General features: G+C 44.3%; 2 protein-coding genes across 2 annotated transcripts in view; one reads left to right on the top strand and one right to left on the bottom strand.

Annotated features, from left to right (window-relative positions):
- The first annotated feature begins 392 nt into the window (after positions 1 to 392).
- On the top strand, positions 393 to 20469 carry LOC147031831 (uncharacterized). Its single transcript, XM_085868130.1, has 3 exons — positions 393 to 1311; positions 12132 to 12307; positions 16266 to 20469. The coding sequence occupies exons 1-3, from the start codon at positions 1159 to 1161 to the stop codon at positions 16495 to 16497; spliced, it is 561 nt and encodes a 186-aa protein (XP_085724256.1). The 5' UTR covers positions 393 to 1158; the 3' UTR covers positions 16498 to 20469.
- The window catches only part of LOC147031830 (uncharacterized), a 31235-nt gene continuing 19263 nt past the window's right edge, over positions 12335 to 24306 (bottom strand). The window contains exons 2-5 of the mRNA XM_085850091.1: positions 20435 to 22463; positions 20076 to 20139; positions 14758 to 14930; positions 12335 to 13006 (exon numbers count right to left, since the gene is read on the bottom strand). Of these exons, the coding sequence (XP_085706217.1) occupies positions 20077 to 20139; positions 20435 to 22463 (2092 nt within the window). The 3' untranslated portion in view covers positions 12335 to 13006; positions 14758 to 14930; position 20076. The remainder of the gene's footprint in view (positions 13007 to 14757; positions 14931 to 20075; positions 20140 to 20434; positions 22464 to 24306) is intronic.

Below are 24306 nucleotides of genomic sequence, written 5' to 3'. Positions count from 1 at the left end.
GTTGAGGTGTGGTTTAAATGGAATTGCTACCGTCTAACTGCCGTGTGGGTCTCGGAGATCGACTCGGAGCCAGGACTGGTGCGCTGGTCGGCGTTACCCCCACCTCTGGTTGCGGCAAGGTCAGACGTGCCTGGCGCCGGGGGCGCAGCTCTCTGTGTTCGCTCAAGGCCATTTAGATGGGCGTTGGCATCTCAGCTGATTGTGGTGCGTGGGTTGTTATGGAGCATTGGTTGCGTCCAGCCAGCGGCGCTGTTCAGCGCCCCCATCCAAGGTCCATCGAGTCTGGCGCTGGCGCCACGGCTTCCAGACAGCGGGCTTCCGACCTCGGAATGTTTATCTGCTTCAGGTCTGCCTGGGGGAGGTGTGCCGCCTTGTGGGCCGGAGGCGTTTGATGGTGCCGGGGGAGGTTTGCTCGCTCGGGAGGTCGCCGCGACCTCGCCGAGGGCCATGTAAGCATGAGCCGCCTGGGGGCGTTTTCGCTGTGTAGTGCTGCTGTGCTTCTCCAGTAGCTCGCTTCCACGCATTATATGATGTGATGTGCTGTTATACTTCGCTGTTTTCTTTTTTGTGCCTTGTCTACTGTTATACCGTAGTCCTTCGTGCTGTTTATGCTTATTATGATGGTGATCATTTAATAATCATAGTTTTAGGAGGGAGGAGTGTGGTATAGCCTGCGGGCATGCAGGGCGGGGCATGATGAGGGGAGGAGTGGTCGTGGTGGTCATCGTGTCTGCCAGGAATATAGGGAGTGCGCGCCGCCTGAGGCGTCGTAGTGATGCGTAGTCGCCCGGCTCGTGAGTGTGCTGAATACGTAATAAAGGAGAGCCGCGGGCAAAGTACGCCCGCGCTCGCGCTTGTGCAACACAGCCCGGCTCGACTGTTCCCCCGCTCGTGTCTGCCTGCTAAGCATCTTCTATCAGTACACCACAGTGCAAGGCGGGGGCGATGACCTGAAGCGATGTGACGTCACCCGAATCGGGCGTTGTGGTTGGACCCCGGCCAGCACACGGGCCGGCCGCCATGACCGGAAGCGGCTCCACTTCACTTCCGGCCAGATGGTTCCAAGCTGCGGAATTGTCTCGCTCCGCGCACCATGACATGAATTCCTTGCACCGAACTCCGTGCCATCCCCCGGCGACCCGCGGTTGGCGCTGGTAAATGTGCCTGCTCCATGGTGCGCCACGCGGTCCGAGCGATTCGGCTGCTCAGCTTACCTCTGCCTGGTCGCAGCTGCATCGAGGCGGAAGTGCGGGAGGATGTCTGCCGTCCGCAGGAGACATTTGCAACCGTCTTAGTGAGCGAAGACCGACGGTAAGATGTTATTGTTACCCCGTGCACAGACCCGACCAAAGATGTGTGTTTTTCATGCCTCGTTCTGCACGATGATAAAGTATCACGGCTGTGAGTGAGTCCGCCATTAAGCACGTCGCCAGCGCGCGGGTCCGCCCGCCATTTAGCATGGTATTCGCGGTTATCAGAAGCGGTGGGATTCACGGTGCCAGCTCTGATCTGTGTCAGGGAACTTTGGGAAAGGATTGGATATAATTATGTATGTCGGGTTGAGTTGAAGAAGATATGTATATATATATATATATATATATATATATATATAATTATTAAATGGAGAATTGGGTGGAAAAGTGTGCGCGCGCAAAGTGTGTACTGAAAGTTGCCGACATTTGGTACATGTTCCGTGCAGCGTGGACGTCGTGTTGGGGTGTGCTCTCTGTCCAGTGGGTGGAAATTACCGCTGCACTTGTGGTTGGCAGGCTGTGATTTTTGCAGAGGGGTGTCCGGCGTAATGCCTGCTTGGTCTTCGCTGAGGACCCATCTCACAGCGAAGGGTGCACGTGACTGGGATTTACCTCAGGAATAAGAGGAGAAAAAAAATAGGAATGAGTGCAGAGATTTAATCAGACCGAGCTTTGAAGTTTACACAACGCACTGTCCTGTTGTCCCTCTAAACAAAAGGGAAGGGACTATCTGAACGTATTTTACTGGAATTACTGTCTCGGGCAGTGTTTCTCAATCGGGGTTTCGCGAGAAACGGTAATAAATAGGCGAATGTATTTTTGAGTATTTTTTGTTTGATTTAATATTCGTAATTTTACTATACACGTACGGCATATTGTTGGAAACTCCTTGGTTCTTATAATAGAGGCTTCAACCCCTTTATATTATTTACAATTATAACAACCATAGGGAATGTATTTAACGATGTCGACATGGCGCCAGTGTGAAACCGCCCTCACTGGTTCGTGGACGTCCTGTACGCGGCGGATTCGTGTATCATTGAGTGACTGACTCAAGTACAGGACGCATGCTCGGTGTCCATCTATCTTCTCTGTGCTTCCTCGCGCGAAGTCTCTCTTTTTCTCTCTCTCTCAAGGTTAGTTCTTCTGTTTATCTTTATTGCTTCAGCTTTATTTGTTTAAGTTTTGTTGATCAAGTTTCATGAGGTGTGTTTTTTAATTATCAAACAGACTCGGGGAGACAAACACGTTCAAAAATGACGTTTTCAAACAAAAAAAAATTTTTTTTTTTTGTGAATTAAAACCTCGGTGTGAGGTCTCATAAACGAGCAGTATGTTTTTTTTTTTCATTGCCGATAAATTTGACAAAAAGGGGGTCATTTTTTCCTTAAACCAGGTATCCGAAAAAAAATATATTATATTTACCACGTGAACTACGATAAAAATATAAAAGAGCGAGATATTAATAATGGTACATAATAATTTTTATGCAGGGGTGCCCTGAGACATGAAAACTATTTCAAGGGTTCCACAAGGGTAAAAAGGTTGAGAAACGCTGGTCGAGGGACTGCTGCAGACCTGGCTTAACAGTCATGCACCGCTTCGGCCTAAGTCACATTTGCCACGGCGGCCGTGGGGTCTCCAAAATCTACGGCCACTAGCAATTATAGGGCGGCTGCAGTATTTCCACGGTCACACAATGTAGCAGTCACATATGTTTTTATTTTTCGGGGAGCCGCACGGCGTATTTAGAAATTGTGGAGACCGAAAACGTGGGGGTGCCGTACGGTCTTTGATTTGATGTCGCACGATGACCTTAGGGCGTCCCTGCGGCAGCCATATAATTTTCAAGGCAGACGCAAGGTTGCCTCAAGGTGCCCGCAAGGCGACTGCAGGGGGGCCCTAAGGCGAACGTGCGGCCAGACGGACGGTAACGAGTGGGTATATATACCAGTTCTTTTTTTTTACTGAAATAAAAATATAACAGTTCAGAATATACCAGTACGTGGTGCCCCCAGAATCTGAATTGAATTCGTTCCAGGAGGCTGTTCGGATTGCAAAAAGTTCGATTCCCAAACTATTTTCCCAATAAGAAACTTGAGGGGGAGCACTCGGAAGAGTGCAAAACCTCCGCGCCAATACTGCTCGGTCACTCAAGTGAACCTGATATCCTATTCATTCAATTTGACGTCAACAGTACTCACAGAGTTATAGTTTGCAACTTTCCCTTTTACTTTTAACTTTTACATACTCAATTCATTCATCATAACTAGATTCCTTGAGACAGAAATTGATTTTACGTGGGTATATCCACCTGATGTTCCAAAATCAGCCGCAATTATAATTTTTGGCATGTTTTTTTTTTGGAAATCACTGAAACATGGAGAAATGCAAAAAAAAAAATCGAAATTTTGTTGAAAAAAAAAGTTACAAAAATGTTTTTTCTCAATAACAATTTTTTTTTGGGGGGGTGGGGGTTGGAAATCACTTAAAACATGTAGAAATGAAAAAAATTCAGATAGTTTTTCAAAATGGCCGCCATAGCGGCCATATTGGATTTTGGACCAAGTCCAAAATCTAATGGCATGATCCTTGGACCATACCTAATCCCCCCACCAAGTTTCGTCGAAATCCGTCGAGGAGTTTTTTCCGTAATACTGTTCACAAACAAACAAACAGAAAGGGGTGAAAACGGTAACCTCCGATCTTCGATGGCGGAGGTTAATAATGGAGTGAATTAATCCGTTCGTGGACCCAAAGAAAACCCACTTTCAAGACACTTTAAACTGAAATTCCCCATGTTTAAGGTAAAATAAGATGAGTAAATGACCTTTGGTGGCGGTGTATTGTATGTAAACTGGTACAATCACCAATCCAAAGGTCCACACAGGCTCGAGTTCCGGCCTGGGTTCCGATCGCTCGCGCACTCTGCGAGCGCTGCCCCCAGGGCAGCTCATCAAACATGATGCCCCCGGAACCACAATCACTTTCATCAAATGCATCGGGCTGAGGTAATCATGCATATTCCAAATTACAACCGGTTTTTCTGTGAAAATAAATCCTTGCCCGACAGTCCGTCGCATCATGTGATCGTATTGCTTTTTTGTTATTAATTAAAACGCAAGATGAGTAACAAAAAAAGAAAAACACAAATCAAGGTGAAAACACGGGGTAAAGTTGCGATCGACACACGAGATGCTTTCACGAGGACTTCCACCGACGAACTGAATGAACAAAGCGTGAAGATGCGGCTCAAACAGGTGGGGGAGACACGTGAACAAACATGAACGCTTCGTTGTGTTCGGTTTTTTTTTAAATGTATTCGGTTTTTAGGGCAAAATTCATTTTTCATTGATAAGAGACTACGGCAGCTGCACGAATAACGCAAGGCCACCGTACTCCCTACGTACGGTCGACGTGGAACACAACTACGTCACAACTACGGCATGTCGAATTGCAACGGCCAACGTAGAAATGAAAACAGTTATAACTCCTCGTTATAATTCTACAGCGACCCCTACGGCCTGTAAATGATAGCCAAACGGCGTCGGGCCATCCTGAGGACACCTCAGAAACTCTGCGGCCGCCGCACGTTTCTGTCATTTCAGAGGGCATACGGCCGCCGTATCCTCGCCGTAGAGCAAATGTGACTTCGGCCTTAACGACGGGGATACGTTCTGAGAAATGCGTCATTAAGCGATTTCGTCATTGTGCGACCATCATAGAGTGTACTTACACTAACCTAGTTGGTATAGCCCACTACACACCTCGGCAATATGGTATAGCCTATTGCTCCTAGCATGTTACTGTACTGAATACTGTCCGCAATTGTAACATAATGGTAAGTATTTGTGTATCTAAACATAGAAAAGGTACAGTAAAAATATGGTATAAAAGATTTTTTTTAAAAGACACTTATATAGGGCACTTACCATGAATGGAGCTTGCAGGACTGGAAGTTACTCTGAGTGAGTCGGTGAGTGAATGTGAAGGCGTAGGACATTACTGTACACAACTGTAGATTTTATAAACACTGTACACTTAGGCTACACTAAATTTATGCAAACAATATTTTCCTTTCTCAAATAATAAATTAATCTTAGCTGACTGTAACTTTTTTATTTTTAAAAAACTTTTTGATGAACGCTTCGTGGCCATGATGAACAAAACAACACGAGATTAAATCAAGCACACGGAAAAATGATGCAATCAAGAGACGCGGTAAACACGAGATGTATGAGGCTGCTGCAGAACACGGCATACTGTTTTACAGTGAACTTTTTTTTACAAGTAGAAGGAGTACACTCTAACATAACGATAAAAAGTACAGTATAGTAAATACATAAACCAGTAACATAGTTGTTTGTTGTCATTATCAAGTGTTATGTACTGTACATAATTTTATGTGCTATACTATGCTTTTATCCGACTGGCAACGCTACGACGGCTACGAATCACTCAGCGATAGGAATTTTTCAGCTCCCTTATAATCTTATGGGACCACCGTCGTATTGTTGTGGTGCCGGGTATCGGTGGCAAGCACGACCGCGAGGTGGAGCAGTAAAGTCGGCTCCACCGAACACCCGGAATCTAGATCGTGCTTCTCGGAGAACTCCGAAAGGCACAGGTTCCTTACAGGACCGTGAATCGCCAATAATTCGGCCGTGTGGAATAGGGTTGATTGCGAACTTCGATATACCTAAGTATCCACGCGGCAAAGCTGCCGGGGAATTCACACCCTCGGCAGGCCTCGAGCAGAACGAGCGGTTATCGTGCTCGGACCGTGCGTAACCCGAGCAGATAGTTACCAAGACCCGTCGGTCCAAATGCACAATTTACCATTTCCAAATTTCCGAACACGCACCGTGCTAAGCCGAAGAAAGAAACACAGAAACAAGCTGATACATTTAACAGAATGGATATTTATTTACAATAGGCAGAGAGGGGCACACAGAAGAGCAGAGTTATCCGACTAAGCAATGCAAATAATGTGCAGCAAAAAGCACTTAACAATTCTACTTATCAGACGGGGCCCACGGACACACACACACGCACACACAAATCCCCAGAAGAAATGATGGCCGCGGCCTTAATTGAAGGTTCCCAGCTCGAGGGACGATGAGCTAGAAACCAGAGCTATCTGGGACCTTCCTGCCTCATGCGGCCCTTGACGATCCAGCTCGGCGGGACTTGAACCCGCAACTTGATGCCGCTGCAAGCACCGGGTACGGAGGACAGCATCGGGCTCCAGCACGTGACGAGACCAGAGCCAGCGACAAGACGAGACCAGAAGCGAGATGACCGCGCCGTCCCATCTATTTCATCTCTCCCTGGCGTCGGGGGCGGGGGGAACGTGTCTCACCTTTCTGCACCCTTCATTCGTCGGGGAAAATCGGTCGGGGGACGTGTCAGAGCGTGTCGATCCCCTGCCCCCCCAGAAGAGGCTCTGCTTCTCTTGGAGCTCGCTCTGTCTGCGCCCATTGGCTTAAAGGCGGTAAAGGCGCTCGCACCCTTCCGATTGGCCAAAGCGTGGAGTCAGAACCTCGGTGACCGAGGGAACTCCGCCCACATGCCTGTTCGACATGCCATCGTGCGTGAGAATGGTCCATAGTGTTGTTGTAAAAGCGAATGGGCGTTGTTGTCATTGTTGGTGATGTAAAAATGTAAAAGAAAACCCTGACTATCAAAATAACTCCGCAGCGCACGAACATTTAATTCCCATTAGACAAGGGACGGGACCCGAACGAGAAACACATACTTACCGATATAACTGATCTATAAGGACTCTGGCTGTTGTGTGCTCATGGCTTCCAGATTCGTAACAGTATTTGCAGTCCATCATTGACGAAATGTAATGCGGCGCATGACTAACATATATATATATATATATATATATATATATATATATATATATATATATATATATATATATATATATATATATATATATATATATATATCCATACATGTAACTAATTCTCATGGATTTTGTTCGTTTCTAGGCCTTGCCTATTTCATATTAAAAATGTCAAACAGAACCGCTTCCTTCGGACACGGGTGCGATATTTTTTTTATTATTATTTGTGTTTTTCTCTGCAAGAGCAAGGCTGATGGAAGAGCAAGGGTGAACTCACAGTGGGGGGGGGGGGCAACAGTTGGGCAAAATTAGCAGAAGAATGAACTTACAGGAAAGGAAGAAAAAGGATCAGAGGAAATGCTGAAACCAGACTCAGTGGCATAATCTTGACTCTGGGGTCCAGATTCCAGAGCATCAGCTCCGAGTCTTGGAGGTCAGTGGTTGAAACCCTGGCCGAGTCATACCAAAGCCATTTAAAATGCAGTTTGCTGCTTCCTTAGTTGACATTCAGCATTTAAAAGATTAAAGGTCCCATGACACTCAAAACTTTCTGGTTATTTATATATTAATTTGACCTTCCTCGTGAAGAAATCACCCATGTTTCTTTTTTAAAATCAACAATGGGAGAATTAGACCAATATTTCAAACATTTCTAGTGCTTTTCACAACTTGCTATGCCCTGCCCCTCAAAAAAGTTGACTTCAGCGAACCGCAGGTCACGTGACAGTTCACGTCATCTCCAGAACGTGACTCGTACAGAATGGATTGATTAGATGTCGTGCGCCGTATAAAGTACGTACAAATGCATTGTGCACATGTGTTTGCTATCTCACTGATCGTCTTAATTCCTGTGATTGTTTCGCGGAAAATAAATTCTGCTTCTGAGCCGTGTATGCACAACAATCACGAGGCAATTATTTATCCCTTTAGTACCTTGTCGTAGTCGTGTACAAATCCAATACATGCATGCACAATAAAGGGCTATACCATGTCCACAAAATATAAAATGTGACTGTTGAACCTTTCCATTAAAAACTAGAACGGGCACTTGGTAGAGCGCATAACTTCGCCGCCGCAAATATTTTCCTGGAACATTTGAAAAACGTCATTTTAAAACGTCCATGACGTCACAACCGTCAGTCCGATTGACGTCAAATTTGGTGTGTAACCTCCTTGAAGGCAGTCCAACAAAATGGAATGATAAACACTGAAAAATTAAAAAGTTGAAAAATGACGTCATCTTTTGACGTCATTTTGACGCACTTCCGGGGACGTCACGTCCAATCGGGGACTACCATTCTGAAAACTCGTAGTTCACTGAACGTTTTAACGTTGGTTTCATGTCAATAGCTCTATTAGATCTGAAGCTATGCCTACAAGTATATTTTGACCTTGAGTGTGACCTTGACCTTGACTACAGAGTTAATTGGCAAAACCTGTACACCAATAAACAGATATTTTGGTACTGATCCTAATGCCTGGATTTGGGAGACTTTGCTTTATAAATTATCTAGATATTTGAATGTAAGATATCAGGACATTTTAGCCACAATTGAAAAACGTCATGTTCAAACGTCAATGACGTCATAACGGTCAGTCCGATCGAAGTCAAATTTGGTGTGTGACGTCCTTAAGGTAAGTCCTACAAAACGGTATGATCAAAACTGATGAGATTGACGTCACTTGTGACGTCATTTAGACGCACTTCCGATGACGTTACGTCAAATCCGACACTACATATCCGAAAGGTATCTCGTCATGGAACAATATGGCGGTGGTTGCATGTCGATAGCTGTATTATGAAGGAAGTTATGCTCAAAAGAGTGTTTTTGACCTTTTCATGACCTTGACCTTTGACCCGATCGCTCCCAAAACCTAATCAAACCGTCCTTGGATACTCACGAATCATCCCACCAAATTTCATGCAATTCGGTTTCATACTTTCTGATTCTGCGAATAACAAACAAACACACATATTCACAAATAAATAAATACACAGCGACCAAAACATAACTTTTCGCAGAATGCGAAGGTAAAGAAACTTACAGGGACATACAAGTAAAATACTAAAGATTAATATTGCATCATTTCAAGGTGCAAGGACGTTATTTTAAAATCAAACAATGTGAAAAACCTGCACCCACATTTTGCAGCTTATTGATTTGTTCGTTGAAATCAGCCTGCTGGGATGGGTACGATTCCACATACATGCAAGCCAGGTATGGCTGCACTCGACATACATGGGTTTATTCTAAAGTGAAGGTACTGCTTCCATTGGCATGCTATTCATTAACATTTTGCCAAAATGCTGAAATAAATGAACAGGGAAAAATATGTTGGCACAACTATGAAGGACAAATTTATCTGTCCTATTACACCGCCTCATAGCCTCGGGACTCTTATGCATTGACTTATACATTGTATACATGCTAATACAAGTTACTTGTCAACTCTGGAGTCGAGACTAGTCCGATAAATCCGTCGTCCGTCCGACTCGTCTGATAAATTTGACGTGCTGTGGCTTTCTTTTATTATTCTCTTTTCTTCATTGTTTTCTACTGGCGCTAAATGACGAGAGTAGGAATAAAATAAATAAAAATGCAACAGAACGTCAGATTTATCGGACTACTCGAGACAATTGTGTCGCAAGGTGTTCTGCACACAAGTTTTCATCGTATCCGGACAGTGAGATTGCTTCGTTTTATGCGCGGAGAGATATGGCCGATGACATGGGCTGGCCTTGCTTGCGATTCATTTGCCGCGGTGCAACATGTCTGCTACGCTGCGCTGGTCACGTCACCTCACTAAAATATTTCTGATATCGAGCAGTATGCAAGTCGAATTTACATTATTGAATTACGAATATGATTTAGTCAAACCAGTTGTTATTGACAAGTCTTCCTTCGATGTCCTCCCGATCATCATGAACACCAGGAATTTCATCGCCATTTTCCTCTGCTTGTCCTGCTTCAGGCTCGAAATGGTAAGGCCGTATTTCATTTCCAGCTGCCTGAACTTCACCTCCCGCGACTACGTTATCCGACAATTCTCCATCCGATTCAGACCAAAATCCTTCATTTCTCTCACACTCACTGTCGCTACCAGACAAATCAAAGTCCATGTCATCCATTATTCAAAACCAAATGTTTGATTTTTTTTAAAGCAGAAATGAACGAAGCGTTTGAGTCGACCAATCGAATGTGGAAACACAGGAAGCCAATTGAACCACGTAGACCACCAACCCGAGTAATTTACGTGCAGCCTTTGTCATTCTGGACATGACGTCATGTGGAGATGACGTCCCTTTCAGTAGATTTCGTCCCTTTCAGTAGATTTCGGCAGAATTTTTCGGGGCGTTCCCGAAGAGGTTTGTTTTTTTTAATTTTACAGAACGGGTATTGTGAAAAAACATTGTCAGATCTGAAATCACGATGAAAAACTCCGATAGGACATTTATATTTCAGTACTTTTGGGTGTCATGGGACCTTTAAGAGCATGGACAATCACCCACCGACATCCATTGGGAGGAAAAAATTCCTCTTTAGGAAATGACCCACTGAGTGTGGTGAGAAAAAGTGACACCATTGTTGTGACGTCACTGATACCCAGATTACTCTGGGAAGTGACAGCACTTCCCCCAAGCTCATTGACTGTGTTTGGCTCATCTTCATCTTGTGTTTGTTCATCTGTATGTCCATGTTTGTGCGGCAGCTGCACTGTACTCCTGGTGGTCGTATGGCAGCTTAGCTGCCGGGGTAGCTATCACTTCTTGAAGCGCGACTGTGTCGCTGATGCAGTGCCCCTCTACCAGTACACACCCTGGAACAGGTACTCATTTCGCCGGCCTCTGAAGGATGACAAGCTGAGTCAACCCCCTGGTGTATTAATTCAGCTGCCGACGAGGATTGAACTCTGGACCCTAGGATCCCAAGCCGCCACCCGAACCACTGAGCCAACACCAGGCTACAGACTGCACTCTTTAGATAATGTATATATATATATATATATATATATATATATATATATATATATATATATATATATATATATATATAATAACCAGCAAGGAAGAGGGATTGGGTTAGGAAGGCTTAATGGGTGTAAGTCTGGGACCACATACCACCACAGAGCATGTCCTTCGATGTTGAAAAAGCTCAGTCTTTCCCTCTCTCTCCCACCTCTATCTCTATCTCTATCTCTCTTCCTCTTCTCTCTTCTCTCTTCTCTCTTCCTTCTCTCTCTCTTCCTCTTCTCTCTTCTCTCTTCTCTCTTCCTTCTCTCTCTCTCTTCTCTCTTCCTTCTCTCTCTCTCTTCTCTCTTCCTTCTCTCTCTCTTCTCTGTTCCTTCCTTCTCTCTTTCTCTCTTCCTTCCTTCTCTCTTTCTCTCTTCCTTCTCTCTCCCCCTTCCTTCTCTCTCTCTTCCTTCTCTCTCTGTCTATCCCTCTGTCCCTCCCTTCTATCCCTCTGTCCCTCCCTTCTATCCCTCTGTCCCTCCCTTCCATCCCTCTCTTCCTCCCCCATCTTTCCCCTCTCCTATCCCTCTTTCTCCCCCCCCCCCTTTTCCCCATATTATTCGCATCGGTAAAGCGTCGGGTTGTATTTGCCAGCATTTAATCATTGCAATGAGAGCCTGTTGTAATCCATGTTTGCAATTAAATTTGGACCAAAAGCTTTCTCCAATCAAATCCACAAGAATGTAGGAATAATTGTGGCCACGAAAGAAAGAACAATTTGTTTCCAGTGACCATGCTTGAAAATAGCTCAGGTATTGTGATACATTTACAGTTCCAATGTTTCATCATTGAGGTGTTTTCAACAAAATCTGTTCAGGTTTATTTATGACACGTGCAGTTTACCCATCCTTCAGGTGGATGGAGTGTGTGAATTATTTGCTGAATGATGTATATGCAGTAACTAAAACCTGATGGATATTTGTGTGGTGTAATTTTTTGCATAAAATGCCATGAAAATGATAAATCCTTTTTTTGATTGATTCAAAACATTAACATGCATGAATCCCAGGGTGGTATTCGTATGGAACACCTGACCCCCACGTGCACGTATTGCCCTATTCCTCTGCAAGGGGTCAGGAAAGCACTTGCACTGTCCCATGTGGACAGTGAAAAGCTGCAGGTCATCTCCACAGCTGACTTGCAATGCCCTCTTCCACCACCACCTCCAACAGGTGGCGCTATACAGTAAGCATTGCGGTTGATTACAAACAAACACCTCCCTACCATGTTTTTTGTTTTATTATATGTAAGATACAATGAATAACAGACTTCAAAATAAATCGAGCAAACAAACCCTGATAATCCAGCATTTTTATTATGCACAGAAATAAATACATTAAATATGTTGGAAAATAAAACAAGCAACATGACATGTTGCAGGAATAAACTCCTCCTCACAAAACTTTGTTGCAATAGATCTTCCATCGTTGGAATTCTAATTTTTCTCTATGTAGGATTTCTCCTTACTGTGTTGGGTGATAGCAAGTCGAGATGGGATTTTTTTTGGAATGGATGAAGGTTTAGTACGACTGATAAAGATTAACTTTAAAACTGCCATTTAATAAAATATGCAGACTCTTCAACCAGCGTTTGAAAACACGCTTTCTGCAAGAAAAAAATATAAAATAAAAAATCTACCGCTGGCAATAAAAGTACATTCAGATGTTTCATACTGGACTGTCATTACCAATAACATTGGGCTAATTACATATAAACACTAACTTTGCACCTTCAATGAAGGGAATGTATAACTTAAAAGGATTACTGCTGTTATTCTTGGGTAAAGTTAACTCGGAATAAACACTTGGATCGAGGACAAGTTTGGAGATGGGTATCTGGCTCATGCTCACCACTGGCGTTGCCGGTTTTGATGGTTCAGAGACCCTGGAAGAGAAAGAAACAACAAAAGTAGCGTATCGTGAGGAAAATGGGGGAAAATAACCGAAAATAGAGAGCTGTTAAATTGGTGTAAAAACGTTTGTGTGTCTGGAACAAGCAGGATGGGGTATCAGGTGACATGTGATTCTGTGTACACGTACATTGAAGATGTCGAGTGACGATTTGTTAAATATAGAGTGGACCATCTTGTTTTCTTATGTTTGAGTTGTCACTCCAACATAGGGGCTGACAGGATGGCCTGGAGGTACGCACACTCACCTTTAAGCTGTCTAGCCTGGTTTTGAATCCCGGCCCAGCTATAACCTGTCATCCCGGTGTTTCACCGTCAGGGTGATTCATCAGTGTGTGTGATGCGTGTGCTGTCCCTTGGATGGACGTTAAATTGGCGTTCCATCTGCCGGCATTAGTTGGTGGACGTTAAAGACCCCACGGTGTCCTTCGAAGAGTTGGTGAGCTATCGCCAGCACCATGGACAAATTCCAAATTCCTTCCCTAACCAGCAGAGGGCATTGCATCAGCAAACACAGCCCTGCCCTCAGCTAATGATGCCACCCCACAGCCTTGTACTGCATACAAATGAAGAAGAGTCAAACAAGAGACACCATCTTATTTGACAGGAGATTAGGCCCAAAAAAAAAATGTTGCATTGGCGTAACGGGTCACTGAAAAATAGGGCAGGTCGGTCGGGATCTTTTTTTTTTTTTTTTTTTTTCTCCCAGCTCTCCCCCGGCTCGAGTACCACCCTTTTTGTCGGCGGGTTCTGTCCGAAACACTTCCGGGTTTTTGCGATCGCGATCGCAATCAACAAGATACTTGAAAACGATAGCAAAACAACAAAAATAGCAATAAAATAGGGTCGGCAAAATTTTTCGGGGTTTTTTTTTTGTTTTTTTTTTGTTTTTTTTTTTGCTATCTAGCAAAAAAACAAAAAAAAACGTAGGGTCGGCGGAATTTTTAGGGTCGGGCGGGTTACGCCAATGCAACATTTTTTTTTTTTTGGCCTTAGGTGCTACCAAAGTAGTGTCACAGAAAAGCAAGACTCATTGTTTGTCATTATTTTCCCTTACTATAAAGTCGTATTATGACAAAATGTAATATTAAGCATTTCAGACAAATTCAACCCAATGAGCCAATGCTGAAGTAAGAAAGATGTACAGAAGCAACAATAAAAGCATTGGAAAGGGCCATCTTCTTCTTGCATTTGGCAGCTTGGCTGCCGGGTAGCTATCATTTTGTTGGGGCACAACTATGCCACTGATGCTGTGCCCCGTACCAGTAAACTGGTACTCATGTCACCAACCTGGGAAGGATGACAGGCTGAGTCAACCACACTCAATGTTAATTCAGTGGCCAACAGGGCTGGAACTTAGGACCCCAACATCCCAAGCCAGCCACTCTAACCACTGAGCCAACACTAGGTTTGAAAGGGCCATATGTTGGTGCGATGGGAAGGATGATGAATAGAGGAATTAAAATTGAGTAAAGAAAGAAAGAAGGGTTTGAAAGAAGAGAACAAGAATGGTTGGGCAATAAGGGAGGAGTGAGGTGAGAAAGAAAATATTTTGAAGAGGATGGGAAAAGTGAATGTTGATGCAAGGGGAAATAGGTGGGATCAAGGAATAATACTTTTGTCCTCTTTGCAGAAGTATGAAACAGATGGCTTCTCTTGTTGATGAATTTCAATGCATGTAATGTCACCTGTATAATGCAAACCACAATAATAATGGGTGACTCACTCAGGTGTTCCAGAAATTCTTTCCCTTCTTTTTCTTTCCAAATTTCTTTTTGATGGCTTTGGCACCTGGAAATCCAGAGGCCTTCACAAGTGCTCCGTCTAATGAAATATAGTTGTTCTCATTTGGAAAATAGTTATCTTCCTCGCCGGCAGGCATGACCACGACGTTTTCATCTGCGCCCACATCGGTGGAAGAATTTCAGGGACATTCATTCATCACCGTCGTCATTACCACAATGTTCACCATAAAATGTATATTTACGATTGAACCAGTCGGCCTCTAAACCCCAATCTTAACCTTATACCAACTCTTCATGCCCTCAGCAGTGACACTATATTGTTATTTAATACCAAATAACATGCTCAATTCTTTGTCTGCACACTCAGAAGCTCTGTTTCCTTCACTCCTCCTGGAAGATGGTGCTCTGGATGTGTGTATTTTGTCTAATACCGACACGTTTGTTCAGCAGATGACTTGCAATATTGTCTGAACCAATGAAACTGTCATAGTTGGATGAGGTGGTGGTTGAGCACCAACGCCATACTCATGACTCGTCATACTGTTTAAGGCTAAATTATTCCTTAAAATCATGACTTGTCATGGGGTGCAGAAGTCACATTGAGCAGGAAAAGCAAATGTTGCCACACTCGTGAGGACAATGCAATTAGATTTAAGGAAGCTTGTTACTTCCTTATTCATATCCTTATTCATATCCTACCGGTATAACTGGAAGGGGCTATAGGTTTGCTTTTTGTCTGTCCATCCCACCTGTGGTTTTCCAGACTTTTTTTCCCCACTCCCTTTAACATACAGTTTTGAACTGAAACTTGCGACATGGCTTAATTAGTTGGAGAGCAAGTTCGAGTTTCAGGGTGTTTTGTCAATTTTTCACAGTTGTGCCCTTTTCGGCTTTCAAAATTCAGAGTTCTTCTTCATTTTGGTTCTGGTAAGGGCTTGATCGTGCGCTACAGCAAACTAATTTTTATTTCCCGAACATTCATTGGGACCGGCACAGGACACGTGTTGCAAAGCAATTCTCGCTCTTGTTAGTTTATGATATAATTACTTGCAGACATTTTAAGCATCATTTTTTGCCAAACTATTTGGCACTCCCACTTTCCTGGAGGGAGTACCCTTCTCGGTCCACCTTCGGTGGCCAATGTGCTGTGGCGCATTCTTGGAAATGCACTTTATAATTATTGAAAGAATTTTTATTCATCACAACATATCATCCGACATATCATAATTTTGAGAATGTTCCACGATATTATAAAGAAAAAGGAAGATTGTTTGTAATACCGGTTACCATGGAATGTGGCACTATTTCTGTCACATATACATCCGTGTGTGTATACAGGATTGTCGGACCCCAACATTCGCGGTTCCACTATTTGCGGACCCCACATATTCGCATTTCATAAAATGTGACTTCCTTCGACATTCGTGGCTCTGTGCTTTTCATATTCACAGGTTGTTTTTTTTTGCATATTCACCTTCTTGTTCCTTAGGGTGCTGCGGAAGCCCATTCAATCCGGCCAGGTCTCATTCCTTCACGACGCAAACTCCCTCAGGATCTCGACTCGTAACTCGGCCCTCGGTGCCATCCCACTCTGCACCGTACTTGGACTACTCACTTCTCCTGGACTATACTACGCTCGAACTTCCCATGAACTCCTCACAAACTACTCTGTCAGAGGTTTTTATTGTTCCTGGACTGTCTCCAATCGCATCTGCTTTTAGCAACCAACACTGGTTGGCTGTGGTCTCGCCTCAAGGATTTGTCCCCTGGAGCATGTGTGGGGGGAAGCACTTTTGGAACTCTTCACTTAGTCCACAATGACTGGAATGCTGGAACGGCAAAGGATTTATGACAATTGCAACACTGGAATGGTGATTATTTGGTCGAAATACGAGTGAGTGATGTGGTTTGAGAAAGTTGTTTGAAAATGAAGCATGATAATGGAGGTTCATGTTGGAAAATGAGGATTTGAAGATGGGTGTTTGAGAATTTGATTTGAATACAGTTGGAGAATGAAGGTTTGGGAATGAGGTAGAGAACAATGAGGAAAGTTCTAACTCCAATCACAATGCATTTCCCTGTCCCTGATACGAGAGGATGTGTAATCTAATATGACAAAATCACTGGGGAAATATATATATATATATACACATTCTGAATTGCCATGTACGCATCTGCTCCATTGTACATATATATTGTATTACATTGGTAAAAATAAGAGTTCCCCCACAAGGAATTCAATGCAGGAGGACTTTCAGCCCATCAAACTTGCAGTATGGTTGCCAACCGATGATTGTTTGGCCATGCTCCATCTTTTTTAAATGTAGATGGTTCAATTAAGGAGGCAGCACGGAACATTTTAAACGTTTTGGGAAGGACTCAAAGGGGATCACATCCGAACCGCCGACCTCTCAGAGTCAAAGCAGGATCTAATTGGTATGCAGAGTCTGAAAAAAATGTGGTTCCACTTGTATCAAGTCCAGAGCCTTCTGCGATTTAAGCAGATGTGTTAACCGCTACAATTATGCAATCAATTTGTACAGAACATTATATTATCTTAAAGTGTTTTTTTTTTAAAAAAAACAGTTGTACTCACAAGGTGAATGAAGTTGGCCGGCCGAAGAGGGCCGATGGGCACTTAAGTACATTATTCTGAAACAGCTCTCATATAGAGTGTGATCGTTGCATTATTTAATTAGTTTCAAATTAAACTATTTTGTGTGCACATATATCTCTACAATTGAATTCTAGCTTCAGTTTTGTTTTGTTTTTTTTTGTGATAATATAACCCATCTATTTTAATCGCGAACATAAACGTTTCGAACCTGGTCGAAATAAACGACCCGGCCAATCAAAGTAGTACAATGGACATCGAGTTTCTTCCATACGGCGATTTCAAAATGACATTCAACCCCAAAATGCTTGTTGTGCACCTGCAGAAACTCCAGGAAGCTGAAGACTTTTGGGTGAAATAAAATGTATTATGTGTCTGGGATAAGGATTGTTCCTGAGAATGGTTCACCAAGCTTTAGAAAGATACTTGGAAAAGTACACTGAGAGAAAGGGCTGTGCCTCTGCACAATGAGAGACTTGGAGAACTTTCACAGTTTTGGGCACCTGCTCCGAACGGGCATGTGGGTTGATGCAAGACCCGAGTCAATGGACGTGTGTTACACAAACCCTCGACGGATCGCTACCAGTGAATGGACTGTGTAACTGGATTCTGTTCTTCTGAACACTGATGGGAAGGACATACCTGGGGATTGTACATCTACAGGGTAACTTCTTTACTATTAATCATATTGGGAGGAAAGGGGGGGGGGCACTCTATGGAGCTTCGACGGCTGTTATAAGTACAGTAAGTCGTCGACTTGCGATCGGTTACGACCGACCAGTCGTAAGTCAGCCAATCTTTATTTTTACCTTTATTTATAGTGTATAGGCCTATGCAAAAATTACCGTATGTATATTATAGTGTATAATGATATAATAATCATGTGTTAGTCATATTTTATTAACATTTTCTTTCTTCATTATTGTTATAACCATGGTTATAAAAAACATTTTTATTGTTACTGCATAACGTTTTTACGTCCGTCAGGTTTAAGTCAAACACTGCATACAACAGTACAATTGGTTTAATATTTGCACACAGTAGAGTTTGATAACTTAAGATCACGTGCGATCGCATTCACTCTCTTTCCTCCTTCGTACTGTTTGATCACCTGCATTTTCGTGGCGAGATCAATGGCCTTTCTTTCCTTGTTGGCAGGCTGAGGAGTAGACAAAGATAATTTCCTCTTGGTAGACATCTTGGGGGTTTGAAGTAAAATTTTAAAGACAAATGGATACGGATAAACTGCGTATCCTGGGGCACTGGAGTGGAAACTGTCGTACGCCCAGCTGGACAACACTCGCGCTGCCAGACGCGGAGCAGTCATGGCCAGACATTCAGTACATATCGCGGGCATGGTCGTAAAGTCGATCAGTCGTAAGTCGCATAGGTCATAAGTCGACAACTTACTGTTTATCTTTTGGTTCTGGGGCCACAAGAAAAATTATTCGAAATTTTTCATTTCTTGGTAAAAGTTGAACTGTCCTTCTATGTGTGTACATATGTATATGTGTTATACGATTATATCTAGTGCCAGTGTCAGAATGAACGAACAGGAAATGTTCTGAACCTATACTCTCTCAAGGATATGTCTCGTACTGTATTCCTATCTTCTCCTAAGTCTGATTTGATTTAAGGAACAGAACAATCATGATTAATAATTTTGAAATTTTCACTCTTTCATGTAAATGCTGAACATGTTTAAAAGACGATTTGAATTACACATTTCGCACGAGCAACGACAGGTTAAAAGTGCCCGGCGAGCTGAGCCAAATCAAATCACTAAACACACACAGTGCATGCACAAAAGGCCTCATGTAATAACATTAATACGTCATTTCTAAAATGTATTGGCTTCGCGTGTTTATGTCATGGCTTTGTTGAATGAAATGTTTGGAAAAGAGAATCAACATTTGTTACAACCCTCCCCCCCAACTGGAGGTTTTGCAGTCACGTGTGTGTGTGTGTGTGTGTGTGTGTGTGTGTGTGTGTGTGTGTGTGTGTGTGTGTGTGTGTGTGTGTGTGTGTGTGTGTGTGTGTGTGTGTGTGTGTGTGTGTGTGTGCGCTACATGTGTGCATTACATGTATGTTGCGTCTCCGTCTGTACAGACCATGACATTTTTACCAGTTTAGCTTTTGTTATCAAATTTTCAACTCGCTTTAATTATGAGAGTATGGAGGAAATGATTAAATATTGGGTAAAAACGTGAAATGGCAAAATCATAGCGAGTATAAATAGCCGTCATCCACCCAACACAGCGTGTCAAGCGTGATTCATCCCCTTTTTATTGTTTGTGTTTCCTTATTCACTTACCATTGGGCTTCATTGTATCTGTTTGGGCCATAATATTTATAGCAATTGAGTCTTTGTCATCAACTCTTCAACTTATGTGAATATGAAGAATACGAATGAGCAAAATGTGCAATTACTTTTTGACTGTCGTTTTTGTCAAGTTTAGTTTGAGTATAAAGTGGACACGGACAGGCTTTGCAATTTGGGATGCTTTCTAGTTTTGCTTGCAGATAATTCACTCGGAATACTTCTGTCCAGATGTTTTGGCAAATGACAAAAAAAATGACAACAACCTTGACAAATTATTGAATGAAATAATTTGGGAAAGTCTCAATTTAATAAAAGGTCTAAACATATGTGTACAATGTCAGACATCACTTCTGGAAAAATACCTCATGGACGACGAGATATCAGGTGTGGTGGTGGTGGTGGCAGTGCACGTTTCTTCTGTTCCACCTTCAAAAAGGATTAAACACAAAAGTAAATCCACATCAATGTTTCCATCTGTTTCAAAATGAATTTAGAAAAGACGAAGACCTTGCTTTGATATTACCTTTCAAATACTGAGAGACACAATTAAAGAAAAATTGCTCCCATAATATGCAAATAAATATTCTCAAGTTGCATAATATTTTCAAAACAACAAAAGCTCATTCAAGGTGTGCCTTTGTTCACCTAAGACACCAACAATATTCTCTCAAACAATCAATGTGCACAACTATACCCATTCATTTTACAAATAAGTATTCACCTTTTTTTGCACCTCATTGTTGTGCTTCGGTTCATGATGCGCTTCATCCTCTTGAACTGGGTACTTCTGCATTTCTTCCAGGTGGCTTTCACCGTCAGACATTTCCAGTACTCTCTGTTTTCCCTCCAGTTCTGGTTCCTCTTCCAGAGGCTGTTCTCCCAACAGCTGCTGCTGCTCTGCCAGCCACTGATGCTTTGCCAGTCGCTGCTGTTCCGCAAGCTGCTGCTGTTCCATAAGTTTCTGCTGTTCCGCAAGTTTCTGCTGTTTCGCAAGCTGCTGCTGTTTCACAAGCTGTTGCTGTGCCGCAAGCTGCTTCTTTTCCGCAAGTTTCTGCTGCTCCGCAAGTTTCTGCTGTTCTGCAATCCGCTGCTGTTCAGCAAGTTTCTGCAGTTCAGCAAGCCGCTGCTGTTTCGCAAGCTGCTGCTGTTCCGCAAGCTGTTGCTCCTCTGCAAGTTTCTGCTGTTCCACAAACCGCTGCTGTTGTTCCGCAAGTTTCTGCTGTTCCGCAAGTTTCTGCTGTTTCGCAAGTTTCTGCTGTTCAGCAAACCGCTGCTGTTTTGCAAGCTGCTGCTGTTTCGCAAGCTGCTGCTGTCTCACAAGCTGTTGCTGTTCCGCAATCCGCTGCTGTTCAGCAAGTTTCTGCTGTTCCACAAGCTGTTGCTCTTCTGCAAGGTTGTGCTGTTCTGCAAGTTTCTGCTGTTGTTCCGCAAGTTTCTGCTGTTCCGCAAGTTTCTGCTGTTCCGCAAGCTGTTGCTGTTCCGCAAGTTTCTGCTGTTCCGCAAGCTGTTGCTCTTCTGCAAGGTTCTGCTGTTCTGCAAGTTTCTGCTGTTGTTCTGCAAGTTTCCGCTGTTCCGCAAGCTGTTCTTGTTCCGCATGCTGCTGCTGTTCCACAAGCCGCTGCTGTTTTGCAAGCTGCTGCTTCTCCACCAGCGCTTGATCCTTTGTTCGCCCATGAGCCTCTGCAAGCCACTGATGCTCCACTAATCGCGGCTGATCGTCCACCAGCAGCTGTTGATCCTTCGCCAGTCGGAGATCCTGCACCAGCTGCTCAGCTGACGGCCGATGCAGTGCCTCTGCTAGCGACTTCTGCATTGCTGCCAGCCGCAGCTGCTCTGCCACCACCCGTTGCTGCTCCTCTATCAACTGCCATTGTTCTTTTGCTATTCGCTGCTGCTCCTCAATCGACTGCCGTTGTTCTTCTGCTAACCGCCGCTGCTCTTTTGCCAACCTGCCTTTATCCTCTGTCAGGACCCATTGTTGCTCCATCATTAACTGCTGCTCTTGCATTAACAGCTGAGGGTCTGTGAAGTGCTGCTGCTCAATTATGCGCTGCTGCCTCTTCATGAGCCACTCTTCCTTCATTAGCCGCCACTCCTCTTTGAGCTTCCTCTCCTCAATGAGCTTCTGCTCCTCTGACAAGTGCTCTTTCTCATTTGGCTTATCCATCTGCTGCTGCACCTTCTGCTTATTGCATTTTTTCTCTGCATGACATAAGAACTGCTGCCCTTCATTCGCATTTTTCTGTCTTTCCTGCTGTTTAACCTGTTGCTTCTCCTCCTTGAGGTTCTGCTTTTTACTTTTCAATAACTTGCCTTTCTGCCCTCGAAGGTGTTTTTCTTCTTCTTCTTGAAATCTGTCTTTCTTCATTTTTAACCACTCCTCATGTCTTTGTTGCTGTGCTTCTTGTTTCTGAAGCTTCCACTCTCCCTGGCATTTAACATTTTGCTTCATGGCATGCCCCTCTTCGTTTTCTCTGCACAAGTTCTCATTTGCTTCAACAATTTGCCATTCTTCCTGTGTATGGAAGAGCAGTTCGTCTTCGTTACACTCTCTTTCTCCTTGTAATTGCTTCTCTTCATGCTCGGCAAGTGGTTTCTCTTTATTCTCGTTTCTTGCAATTAAATCTTCGTTTTTGGTTTTGTCTTCAATCAATTCATCTTCAACCTTTTCTGTTTTTGCCTTCTTGGAACGTCTTTTCTGTCGATTTCCTCTCCTGCTTCGTCGTCCTTGTTTACCAGAGTCTGGAAGACTGCATGCAGATCAATTTCCTGTCCTGTTTGGTTGTTCTTGTTTGCCAGAGTCTGGAAGACTGCATGGAGAGACAAAATAACATCATTGTTTTTTCAGAAGATCAGTGAAATGAAACTTATTGTGCGATTCAAACATTGAAGAGCTCAAGAAAAACAGAATGATCGGAGAATCTTTGCAGATGGAAATCGATGTCAAATATTTGGAAGAAACAAGCACATAAATTTATCTTGGATCACAAAATCATTGCAAGTGTTAATCGGCCGAGGCAGAGTGATATGAGGTTGAGGCCATTCATTCCTGGTACGTGAAACATCCTGCAACTCATGCCTACAGAAACAGATTATTTTTCGAAAAGCCAGCCGCATTTTCCATCCAATATTCATGTTGTTGTTCGTCTTTCGGTTGCTCCCGTTGGGGGTCGCCACAGCGGATCATCTGTTATGATCCGCATACTGATTTGGCATTGGTTTTACGCCAGATGCCCTGACTGACGCAAACCTGGTCGCCTCTTACGACACGGGGATAAGGATTGGGTTTCGCCATGATTCCGGGCTGCCCTACACCCTCTCATAGCGCAGCCCAGTGCAGAGCTCCCATCCTCAAGCGAACTTCCAACCCAAGCCTCCGAGTAGCCGGATTACAGGCGCATGCCACTACGCCCAGTATACCCATCCAATCTTCATGTTACTTTGTTAAAAAAATATATATATATTTATATTGTTACGGCTGTGGAGATTCGCATTACACCATAAAGGGCTCTCAGGTGAGATATCTCCATAGGTACATGTGTAGTTAGCCCAAACCCGTTGTATAGAGGGAATTTATGTGATCCATCCGGGCTGCGACGCTTTGAGTTAGTCGTTTTTCTTTATCTATCTTTTATTTAAAACAAACAGCATCTCAAAAACCACGCCATCCCCACCACAGCGCCAACCACACTACAGCGACGCCACACCACCACCTTTGCCTTTACCTTCACAACTTCATCCCACATCATCGCTTCTATGGCCATTCCCGCACCACCTGTGAACACTGAACGTCGGGCTGTCTCGGGCCCGTTCGGTGATTGGTGCCGAACGCACCAAGCGCGAGCGCGAATGGCGGCCTTACCGAGGGGAAAATTCGGATCAGGAATGCTTCACACCCACTTCTCCTCCATCCAATGGGCAAGCGCGAGGTGGCTTGGCCCCGCCTCCAGGCGCGTGGAGGTGAATTCCGTCTCGGTCCATCTATGCAAATTTTAGGATCAGGGGAGGTTCACGCCCATTTTTGCCCGACCAATGGCTGACCGGGAGGGGCAGTGTGGGCCCGCCTCCAATCGCGTCCTGATCCGGGAATTTGCATATCGGCACCTCCTGAGCGCGGTAAAGGTGCGAGCGGAAGGCGACTCGGGGGCTGGAGTTGAACGAGGAGGAGAGTGTGTCGTCGAGAAGTTGCTTTTGGAGACGAGGAGCGTTGCGTTGGTGAAGTTGAGTCGAGTGCGCGCGGTGGAGCTGCGGGCGGCTGGTCGGGGCAGGGGAGCTCGGGTCCGAGGCCAGGAGGACGGCAGTCGGCGACAAGGCTGCGGTGTGGGGGATCGCTCGTCTCGTCGCGGGACCCAATTCAGCCAGCCACTCCGTGCCCCCAGGGCATCAACAATTTCCCCTTCTCCCACGCTGAGATAGTGCAAAAGGGGGCCCCGTTCCTCCCCCACCCCAAAGGTGGTGCCAAAAAGCATGCCAGGGGCCCGGAGTCGGGGCACAGCGGCGCGGACACTTTGCGGCTTGCCCGCCAACGCGTCACGAGGACGCAGGTAAGACCTCCCTGGTCTCGCGGACCGAGCCACTCCTCTCGGTCACGCG

This window comes from Eptatretus burgeri, chromosome 2 (genome assembly GCF_056783735.1).
Source record: "Eptatretus burgeri isolate ZD-2024b chromosome 2, Ebu_testis_v1, whole genome shotgun sequence".
Lineage (NCBI taxonomy): Eukaryota > Metazoa > Chordata > Myxini > Myxiniformes > Myxinidae > Eptatretus > Eptatretus burgeri.
This window is presented reverse-complemented; position numbering and strand designations above follow the sequence as displayed.